Raw genomic sequence first — 11,151 nt, 5'->3', positions numbered from 1 at the left:
CGTCATAGTGACGGTAGGTTTAGGGGTGGGGTTAGGTCAGGGGGATCATTTTGATTGCATGATTTAGAAACACCCAGCAGCTTGAAAATGCCTAGCAATTCAGAAACACCCACTTTTGCTCTGCAGAGACCTCAATCTCCATCATCCAGCCAGTCACAGTCATCGTTGTTGAGTTTGAACAGCCAATCAGAATGTTTCTTGTACACACTCCTCTGTCAGAGGTCGAACATGGCGGCGTGCACAAGGAGGACGAGAGAAATTATGGGCTTGCTACGAATTTTAAGACATTTCCCTCAGAACGAACGTATGTTACCGTGTTTTATATTCCCCATTACCAAGTCCATATTAGATGGTAATAACAGAAAAGACCACTAATGAGACGATCATTAAAACAATCATCTGCTAAAGTGAATAGCTCTGTGATGGTTTATAGAGTTGACCGTCCGTTGTAATGAATAAATGAACTATTACTGATACCTAACATGATTTGTACACATACACAGTATTTATTTTATCCCCAGGACTTCTGTCGACGTCTGTACTGAGGCACACTGCAGCGTCAGATGGACCTCCACAATTCTCTCCTCCAACCAAACCAGTTATCATAGACAAAACACAGAAAGAAGCATCTCTGCGATGGTATGTGTGGTGTTGTTGGGTAAATGCATATGATTATGTTTTAGTTTACACCTGCCAGCTTCTTTAGAAAAGGTTTATTGGAACCTGTCGCTCAATCTGCATGGTAACATGAATAAATGACATGTAGTTTGCAACATTTGTAGTTATATGAATGATTGTTAAAAATATTTTTTTATCAAGACTGTAACTATGTTAAAGGGACAATGAAAGAAATATTTAATAAAACTACAATTTACTGTAGTCAATTTGAGCTATTTGCATATAATATTTTTATTTTAAAATATGCAAAAAAAAAATTTTTCCAATTCAAAATGCCAAAATTTGACAATGTTTGCGTAACTGGATATTACTGTTAGCTTTTTAATATTTCTGTCATAAAACTTTCATTAGTAACATGTTTCATGATTCAGTTGATTTACAAAATAAATGTCTGATTAGGTTTTTGAGTCCAGAGTTCATCCCTCCTCGTCAGCGCACAAACCCTGTGAAATTTTCAATGGAACGGAAAGACATGATACAGAGACGGAAGGTTCTCAACATTCCAGAGTTTTACGTTGGTAAGAAATGCTGATGATTATAACGCACTGCAAGACTGCAAAAAATGTCCCTCTCTGTTCCTCTTCAAATATTCTCGTTATTGTTTCATGTAGGCAGTATTTTAGCAGTGACCGTGACTGATCCTCATGTGAACGGGAACTTGAATCGCTTTGTTGGAATCTGCATTCAGCGCTCTGGAAAAGGATTGGGTGCTACTTGTATACTTCGGAATATTGTTGATGGCCAAGGTAAAACTTGTAACATTTAATTTTATTTTGTTTTAGTTTCGTTGCATTATTTGTTCTGTAGTGCTGCAACTATAATATAAAAACCAAAATGCTAGAATAAAAAGTGGCTTTTAGTACAATGATTAAAATACATAATTGACAGATTAATTGATTATCAACATAATCAACAGTTGCAAACCTACTGTTCTGATTTTTACTGGTTCCACTTAATCATAATATCCACTATGCATGGAATCTAATGCTTTTTGACTTTTGTTGCCATTTTGTTATCAATTTCATAGTAATAAGTTTTTGTTCACTGTAGGAGTGGAGATATGCTATGAATTGTACAATCCACGTATGCGTAAGATTGAAGTGTTGAAGCTGGAGAAGAGACTGGACGACAATCTCATGTACTTGAGAGATGCTCTTCCTGAGTACAGCTCTTTCGACCTTGACATGCAACCTGTCCATTATGAGATAACAGGAGACATTCCAGTCAATCCGGTAAGGCATTCTAGTAAAACATTTCTCATCTGTAACATTCCGTAATGATACATTGTACACCTACTGTGGTTAGCCACTAAATTGAAAGGTTTCATGTCTGTTTCTCTCTTTCTCTTGTAGTTAAAAGTAAAAATGATGCCAAAGCCGTGGTCTAAACGTTGGGAGCGCCCCAAGTTTAACATTAAGGGTATCCGCTTTGACTTATGTTTGACCCCGGAGATGATGGAGCATGCTCAGAAGTGGGCAGAACCGTGGAGGCCATACGATATGCTAAAGGAGTATGACACATCTAGTCTAGAGGAGCAGATCCTCAAGGAGGTACAGGAAAACTTCAGAAAGTGAACAGTCCATAAAAACCACTTCCAGCCTGGACAGAGACGATCCCTTTGAAGGGACATGAGGCTGAGGTGACACCTTTAAAGATGCTGAAAAGATCTGACTTTGGTGAGACATGCTGATGTGGTTCTGGGGTTTGCCTCAAAATGGATTCTGGAGATACATTCAGATGATTACATATGATACAACGGAACATTTCATGTGTGTGTACTTTACATGCTTCTCACCAGCTCAACCGCTGATGCTTATCTACAAATAATTAAAATAATTGCAATTATTTGTTTGCTGTTGTTTTTCATCTTATGTTTGTGCCATTAATGTCTGCAAATGCAGTTGTGTATGCAGTGATCCTGCTGCCTTGCAATTAGTCACTCTGAGCAATAGAGGGCAGCAGAGAACACTCCAAAAATATTAATTGATATCTGAATAGCAAATAATTATAACTTAATATTATATTCAAAAGTAATGAAATTGATTAAAGTTATTTCATGTAGTCTAATTTTGCAGTTGTTTACAGTTTGAAAATAAATTGCACTACCATTCAAGATTTTTATTTTTTTAAAGAGATTAATACTTTTATTCAGCAAGGATGCATTAAATTGATGAAAAGTGACAGTAAACCACATTTATAATGTTATATAAGATTTTGACTTTAAATAAATGCTGTTTTTTTAGCGTTTTTAATCAAAGAATCATAAAAAATCATATTTAGTTATTTAGCAGACGCTTTTATCCAAAGCGACTTAGAAATGAGGACAATGAAAGCAATCAAAATCAACAAAAGAGCAACGATATGCAACACATATTTTTAAATTGCATTTATTCAAATAGGATACTTTTATAATATTTCTTAATATTAATGTTTTTACCATTTCTTTTCTTGTCTTTTTTAATCAAATAAATGGAGCCTTGGGGAAACATTTAAATATCTTACCGACCCCAAGCTTTTGAATCGTGTATATGAAAATGAGGAGGCAGTTTTTGGCTGTTTTCTACATGGAATGATATTAGTAGAGAAATTGAGACTTAGATTATATAAACCCAGTTTTTTTTTTTATATCACCCAGTTATTTGTATGTATAGGTTAAAGGCTATTGAAGAGTAAAATGCATATTCATTTACTCTATGCTATAGAGTAAATGAATGTTTATTTCTTCTTTAATAGTCTAGAAGTCAATATACGTTTAATATTCATATAATAGCTGAGTAAAACAACTTAAATCAGCATGATAAGATGGCTTTAGAGTGGTTTTTCTGGGCACTTTTCAACCCAAAGCCTAACTAAACCCAGGCTGGGACAGCAGCAGGCGAATTTAGGCTGGTTTAGTATGTTTTTCAGGGGAGTGTTTTAATACAAAATTCGCAACGTCTTGAAATACAGCTCTGCTCGCTGAACATCTCGAGAAACTCCACTTAAACAAAGGGGTGCGCAGATTTTCATTTCAGTGACTTCTAATGTCCAGGCGTGCTATTTCAGTTCAGACCCTCCGCTCGATATTTTTAATCCACAGCGGGAACTAGTCACATTATTTTAGTGACATGGTATTTTGTCCTAATCCTCGTGCACATCTGTGCGCGCGAAGCTCCGCCCAGCCTGCTGTTGTGAGTGACGTCAGCCCTATCACTTGTGGATAGTGAACCGACGCCGCAGTCAGCGATCTGCAGTGAGCAGGTACAGCCGATCCTTCACCTGGATACCAAAACCACTCGGCGCCAGTTATCCGAGGACATTTCCGGTTACGCTGGCTCTGTTTTTATGAAATCACAATAACACTGTCGTTCTCTTTCGCGATATGCACGGTAAGCGTATATCTTTTGCAGTTCCCTATAGGATAGCTACTCTATTGTGATGCTTGCAATAAGGTTGGCGTCTGTTGTGAATATAACATTTGTTAGTATTCTGTATGTTCAACGTTTAATGAGCATTTTTTTTAGACGCTTAATCATTTTGTCCGAGAGAAAAGAGCGCAGTTTCGGAACAAAAGCCCGTAACGTGTTCGAGAAGGAGCGGAATCGCTGTCATTGATTTCAATCACATAACGGACAAACTTGTTGTGCAGGTTGTGAACTTATACAGCAACTCAATCCGGCTTAAGCTCTATAATAAGATGAAACATAAGAGCTGGATCATTGTAAGTGTTTCCCAGCGGGACGCTGAAAGTGTCGTCAGAGATGCAACACACCTGTCCCACTAGTGCACCTGCCTCCAGGATACCTGTCTACAATGACCATAGAAAACATACTTTTAGTTACATAACCAATGCCTCGTGTATTTGCTAAATTAACGCTTAGTTTAGAGTTCATGTTACGTGGATGTTAATATAATTAACCTGAATAATTTTTATTCAGTATTAAAGTTATATTTTTCACTTATGTTTAGCACTTGTTGTGGAGTTAAAACACTAGTTTTGGTTGTGAAACAACAAACAGAAAAGATTTATTAAATTTTTTTCATGAGTAATTTAAAAAAAGAGATATTTTCACAGTCAGTTAAAAATTATTTTAACATTAAACTTGCCACTGTTGCCAGCATTTTATGGTATTTTGTATTATTATGTAGACAGATAGATAGGTACTTTTGTACTTTTAACGTATTTACTTATTTTTGCTTTTTTCTGTTATTATTGTCTCATCCAGATATTCAGGACCAAAATATTACATTTGGTCCCTAAATCAGCCTGTGAAAAACAATACTGTTTGCCCCCTAATATATATATCGGGTGGATTGTGTCATGTGAAGGCATGTATTTAGAGTTAAGATGTTAAGATCAGCTATGAATTAATTCTTATTTTGTACTACATATCCCAACCAGCCCTGAAACTAATGTAGTTTGATCATTCAATGAGGTGCTATTAGTTAATGTGTTTATTAACAGTGAGCAATACATTTGTTTTAGTTTTCATGGTAATGTTAGTTCATCTCAGCTCTTTTAAATAATATAAAAAAATACAGCTTTTAATTATAATGTAGTAGTAAATGTTGAAATTATCATTAACTAAGATTAATAAATGCTTTAGAAAGATTTTCAATTGTTAGTTAATGTTAACAAAATAGAGCCCTGTTGTAAAAGGATCAAGAGGGCCAACCCCACTTTGTGACACCTGTGAGTCAGAAAAGAAACATGTACCAACCAACATCGGTTTCATCATGACGTTCATTAGTATTACTCAGAACTTACTCGTAAGATTACCCTGTAATGTGAAGTGTGACCCAGGCTGTTTCCTTTGAAGTTTTGTAGATTCACAGACTGTTGTAGAAGTAGGTTATGTAGTTTGTGCCAACCGCCATATATTCTCATAGCTCTCTCCCTCCAAGGCTAGCGCTGTTAATCAAAGCACAGAGGCTACAATCTGTTTCGGCTCTTGCATCCTCTCGGTATGTGGGGCATGGGCCAGTCGCAGTAGTAAATAACCTGCGTGATGAATGGATGAGTCTGGTCATGGGAAATATGCTAACCATCATTTCTTTCTCTTATCGGTACGGTGATAAATTCACCACTGTGAAATACGTCAATATGGCTACATTTATTATCGTCAGTTGTTAATTTGCTGACAGACTTGGCTTTGTATGTAATGATCTTGGGTGGCAATCGGTTATTTTGTTTTAAAAGCATCAGTGGTCGGATTCTCCAGATTTTTGAAGCCTTTGTGTAAATGTCAGTGGAATTTATACCGTATTGTGATTGTTCTTGAAAAACGTAAATCCTTTGCTAGTCAGAATTGTGCTGACATCATATGCATATGCAGGCAAGGCCTTTATCTAAAGCATCTATGCAGATGGCATAATTTCCTGCAAGATTAATAGTGGAAATGTTCATACAAGATGCATCATATTGCTGTGTACACTATCGTTTGGGGTCAGTAAGATTTTTTGGTTTGTTTGTTTTAAAATAAATTAACACTTTTATTCAGCAAGGATGCAATTCTTTTGATCTTGCTGTTCACCAAAGAATCCTGATAAAAATGTATCTGTTTCCACAACAATATTAAGCAGAATAACTGTTTTAAACATTGATAATAATAAGAAATGTTTCTTGAGCACCAAATCAGCATATTAGACTGATTTCTGAAGGATCACTTGACACTGAAAACTGAAGTAATGGCTGCTGAAAATTCAGATTTGCATCACAGGATTAAATTACATTTTTAAATATATTCAAATAGAACACAGTTATTTTAAATTGCAATAATATTTCCACAATATTACTGTGTTTACCGCATTTTGATCAAATAAATGCAGTGTTAGAAAGCATAAGAGGCTTCATTCAAAACCATTAAAAAATCTTACTGATCCCAAACTTTTGAATGCACTGATGAAAATGAATTAAAATATTGTGAATTTGACTTCAAAATGAATTGACATCATCTCAGGCAGAGATGTCATTTGCAGGCAGTTTGAAGTAAGTGCCTAATATAAGTGTGTGTGTGGATGGTTGACGTGGCATGCTTTCTTGAGTTTCATATCTCATTCGCAAGATTTTTCACTCTTGAATGTCAGCCACCCCATGTTCTGTGCGAGTACTGGTGTGTGTGTGTGCACGAATGTCCCAGTGGGAACAGGGTGGAGTGCCCCAGAAATATGCCATATATGTCACACACACACAGAGGATTGCTTCCTACTAGAGGATGTTGGCTGCCCTAAATACCAATAGGAGTGTGTGTGTGTGTGAGTTTAAGAGAGAGATATAAAGAGGAGAGAAAGGGATAAAGAAAGGGAATGAAATGGTGTGTTGTGACAATGTGTCCTCAAAACACTTTTTAATATAATCAAATCTGCGAGAGTCAAATTCTCTTGCATCATCCAGAATCTCGTACTGTGAATATCAATCGAGTTACCGAGTTACAGTTACAAAACTTCCCTACTGTTCTTGTTCACCTTCAAATATAAAAAGTTTCTCTAAGCTTGTTGTGCACCTCTGTTAAGGGAAAAAAAAAATTCTGTGTGGAATAAGAATAATGGACGTGCCTCTCTGAACTTAAAAAGATGTTTGCAAGTTGGATGGTGGACTTGAGTAAAATGAAGTGCAGTAGAGAAGACAAGTGGTTCCTTGAACGTGCACTTTCAAGAGAACGTGGCCCCCGCCTTCTGTGCCACTGTTTATACGGACACATACACTGTGAACTGTGAGGAAAAAGTGTGCTAAAGGGAACCGAAGCACAAGCGTTATTTGTGTAACTCCACTTTAGATGTGTGTTGGTGATAAAAGATGAGAGGTATAAGATCTGCTGCTGCAGCTCTCCTGCCTGCATTACAATTAATAAGAAAAGTGTACAGAAATGCAGTTGGAGTACCAGCGGCCTGTCATGTTAAGACAAATTCCCTTCCAGTCCGTTAATTTCATATGTCAGCCGTCTTGATAACAATATTTGGCAGCCTTTTTTTATGTGAGTAATGGAGATGTTCAATACAAACTGTATTAATCGTCTCTGTATGAACAACTCATTTTTGTCTCAAGTTTTCTGTTGTTACTACCATCATGTAGGTGGTACATTATTTTCCAAAACGATAGCGCTTTAACCTTTTAGCTCCACTTACCAGACATTTCATTTTAGATCTGCAACAACCAATGTAATAAAATGCTGCTAGATTCACGGCCTATTTCTATATCTATTTCAGGTAAAATTCATCACGCTTTTACTGAAAATCACTGGACATTTAACTGTAAAAGTGTCACAAAATGAGCAAGAACCATTGCAATATCATTTAACAAAAACATTTTTTTGAGCTAGTGGGTTCCCACTGGTATTTTTAACATGGTTTTTGAAAAGCTTTTATTAGTATTATTATGTATTTGAGTAAAATATAGTCTGTAAAACATGAATTACACAGTAATATCTTAAACCTGTTTTTTTTTTAAGCTGCTGTGTTGTTTAAAAAATTTGCTAACCAGTTTCAACTACCACAAAATTCTGAGCTGGTGTTTTTGACAAATCGTGCATGTACAATAGCAACATCTTAACGTTTTAAAACACACAGTGTTTTCAAATTTCATGGTTAAGGTATGCGTTTTGAGTGAAATTAGTGTTGTAAACCTGTCTTCAAAAAGTATTAACCACAGCCCTGTTGAAAAAACCAGGGTATGCTGGTTAGGTGGGTTTTGAAACATGGATGCTGGTATAAGCTGGTCCTCAGTTGGTCGTGTGCTGGTCCTAAGCAACTGGCTCCTGCTCAGGACCAGCTTAGGACCAACACATTACAATCTTAAACCAGCTCATGACCAGCTTAAACGAGCTAAGGACCAGCTTAAACCAGCTCAACCCAGCATCCATGCTTCAAAACCTAACCAGCAGATGCAGTTTTTTTCAATAAGGAGAGCTTATTTATTCAGTTAAAACCATGAGGAAACCCATGGCGAATTAGCCTCCCATTAGCGAATTAGCCCCAAATCTTTTTAATGGGGATAAAAACAGAAATCTTCAAAACGAAAATATGTAGTTTCAACGGCGACAATAACTTCTGAAAATCTGAAAACATAAAAGTAGTATTCATAGAATTAGCATTCATTGAATTAGCATTCATTTAGCTGCCTCACTTTTCACCTGTGGATACGTTGTTTATTTTGCCAGCTTCTGGAGATAAATAGGAGTCTGCTAATCCTACAGATAATATAGAGATTTGCCACTCTGTTTTAATTTGTGTTTGTGTTTTGCTGTCCACTTTCACCTCTGCAGCATCATTCAGTGCACTCTCTGAATGGCTAGTGTGGTCTCTGCTGGCATGTTTCATATGCTTGTTTCCTGTGTGGACAGAGGAGTCCTTATTCCCCTTCTTTGCACAAAGCATGCTGGGTAGTACACTCAGAACAGACATGTGCTGTGTGAGGAGAGTGATATGTTGAATGCTGATTTGCCAGTGCCGCAGGTGTCCATCACTAACATTTCAAGGGACATTTGTATGTGGCTGTGCAAGATGAAGTGAAGTACAAGGACGGGACAGACAGTCCTTTGGCAAAATGAAAGAGAGAGGAAGGTTTTTGGGAGAACTCACACTGGTAGAATTTAGTGTTATCTGTTGTTTCTGATATGAGTGTTGCTGAATGTGAGGTTTGGGGCTGTTTTGACTGAAGATTTTTGGGTGGGGTGGCGTGTTAGTGTGTTTGTCTATGAAAAGGATAAAGTATACAGGAGAGCTTATATCATGTTCCATGGCTTGAAGGCTCAGACTCTGTTTGTAACGCCAACTCTAGTCTGACACATACAGAAACACATTCACACTGCATGCATAATAGTGATATTGTCCATACTGACACAAATGAGGAAGCGTTCTAGGTAATAAATGACAATTAAAGGCTTTCTAGTACCCCACAGTAAGACTCAATACCCAATTCAATACTCCTTTTGAGAACAACCAGAAATGTATCTCATTTAGCATGCTTGAAGTAGTCATTATTACACTTTCAAACAATCAATGCTGTGGGTAAAAAATAGACTCAGCAAGTAGCTTCATCTCTGAATTGGACATTTAATTAAAGATATTTAATGTTGAGAAAATAGTAAATATACACATAAATATACATCATATAGGCATATGAAATATTAAATATTTGTGTGTATGTAGATACAGTATATATGAACAAGTGTAATTTTTATAATTGTTGACAGCCTTAAAGGGATCCCGGGGTATTAAGACATGTGTAGCTTAATATAATGTAAATGATGTGTCTCATTTAAATATGTAGTAAAAAACCCATTAAAATGTATGTTATTTAAAAAAAATCTACATCGTTTTTGGACTGTGGGGTGAGCTCGGTGAGCTACTGGCGCTTATTTCTATCCACCTTTTTCTTGATGTAAAAATGGGCGCGGCCATTTGTAAATTCTATGGGTCTAGCTTCCGGTCTCATCTGCATCCAGCTATTTTTAACTGTACAAAACAGTTCATTTTGCTGCTTGATATTGAAAATTAGTGTGGCTTATCATAGGGCGACAAGAGAAGCAATGTAAGACTTCACTGCTTTCCTAGCGATAAGAGGAGAAAAGAATGGGATGCCTGTGGACGAATAAAACTTCCTAAAGACCCGCTTCTTTTTCCTCTCCACTTTAGCCCTGATGCCTCTGAGTCTTTTAGTAGACCACAGCTACTGAAAGAGCTTACAAACGGCTGAGACAAGAAACGCTAGATGCCATCTGTTAGGATGTAAACATGCCGACGCTAGTCATAACACGCGGCCGCTTGAGGAGTTTCTCAGCGCGGATGTCCCTCGAGATCCGGGGCGTTTATACTCCTTGTGCCAAAATCAGTGTTGTATCTGGTCGAATCAGGGTATCTTCCGTTCATCTCTGCATGTGGGCGGGAATAAAACGCCCCTTTCCGCTGATTGGTCAACCAAACATTAAACCGTGCCATCATTAGTTCTTCCGCAGTTCTGCGCAGCAGAAAACAGTCCTGCTGCTACAGTTGTATGCATTCTTAACGCGTTTATTGCAACTATATTTAATTATTTTCTCACCAAACTAACAAATAGCTAAGAATAGCCCATACTGGGGCAGAGCCAATAGACGGCTTACTTCTGTAGGGGCATAATTTCGGCAACCTGTGTGAGAAATAAGTTATTAAAAAAGTTATAAGTTATTATTTTCTCATAGTTAATATTAATTAATTCACATCTGTACTCATAGCTACCCCGTAGCCTACATCTTTGGCACATCGCCTGTTTTATTGAGCTGAGTTTTGGACAAGAGATGAAGTTGAAATTATATAGATATGTAAAGATATGACATTATTTCATATCAGTGTAGTATATGGTCTTATTCTATTTTTATTTTAATTGGTTTTCATTGTTATATTTTAGGAGTAATGTTAGCCGTTAGCCATTTGTTAGGTTGTTGTTTGGTTGTTTGATGAGAGAGTGATAAAAGTTGCAATAAACGCGTTACGAATTATACAACTGTAGCAGCAGGACTG

General features: G+C 36.9%; 2 protein-coding genes across 5 annotated transcripts in view; both read left to right on the top strand.

Annotated features, from left to right (window-relative positions):
- Positions 1 to 148: 148 nt before the first annotated feature.
- mrpl19 (mitochondrial ribosomal protein L19) lies at positions 149 to 2,523 on the top strand. Its single transcript, XM_058756096.1, has 6 exons — positions 149 to 304; positions 522 to 639; positions 1,078 to 1,196; positions 1,290 to 1,424; positions 1,729 to 1,910; positions 2,031 to 2,523. Exons 1-6 carry the CDS (start codon positions 229 to 231, stop codon positions 2,250 to 2,252), a joined length of 852 nt encoding a protein of 283 aa, XP_058612079.1. The 5' UTR covers positions 149 to 228; the 3' UTR covers positions 2,253 to 2,523.
- A 1,345-nt stretch (positions 2,524 to 3,868) lies between these two features.
- The window catches only part of itsn2a (intersectin 2a), a 47,018-nt gene continuing 39,735 nt past the window's right edge, over positions 3,869 to 11,151 (top strand). For 3 of the 4 annotated variants that reach the window (XM_058756282.1, XM_058756283.1, XM_058756281.1), the window contains exon 1: positions 3,870 to 4,046. In XM_058756282.1, the coding sequence (XP_058612265.1) occupies positions 4,040 to 4,046 (7 nt within the window). In that variant the 5' untranslated portion in view covers positions 3,870 to 4,039. Of the gene's footprint in view, positions 4,047 to 11,151 lie in introns of all 4 variants that reach the window. The other variant, XM_058756284.1, reaches the window with a different exon arrangement.

The sequence above is a fragment of the Onychostoma macrolepis genome, chromosome 20, assembly GCF_012432095.1.
Source record: "Onychostoma macrolepis isolate SWU-2019 chromosome 20, ASM1243209v1, whole genome shotgun sequence".
NCBI classification, from domain to species: Eukaryota; Metazoa; Chordata; class Actinopteri; order Cypriniformes; family Cyprinidae; genus Onychostoma; species Onychostoma macrolepis.
The sequence above is the reverse complement of the archived record's forward strand: the minus strand, read 5'-3'. Positions and strand labels throughout refer to the sequence as shown.

Bases quoted from the DNA above. Each gene is read 5' to 3' on its own strand.
- mrpl19 (XM_058756096.1), top strand. From the start codon at position 229: ATGGCGGCGTGCACAAGGAGGACGAGAGAAATTATGGGCTTGCTACGA. The intron at 1,197-1,289 runs GTAAGAAATGCT...TGTTTCATGTAG, and splicing joins CATTCCAGAGTTTTACGTTG to GCAGTATTTTAGCAGTGACC. The intron at 1,425-1,728 runs GTAAAACTTGTA...TGTTCACTGTAG, and splicing joins GAATATTGTTGATGGCCAAG to GAGTGGAGATATGCTATGAA.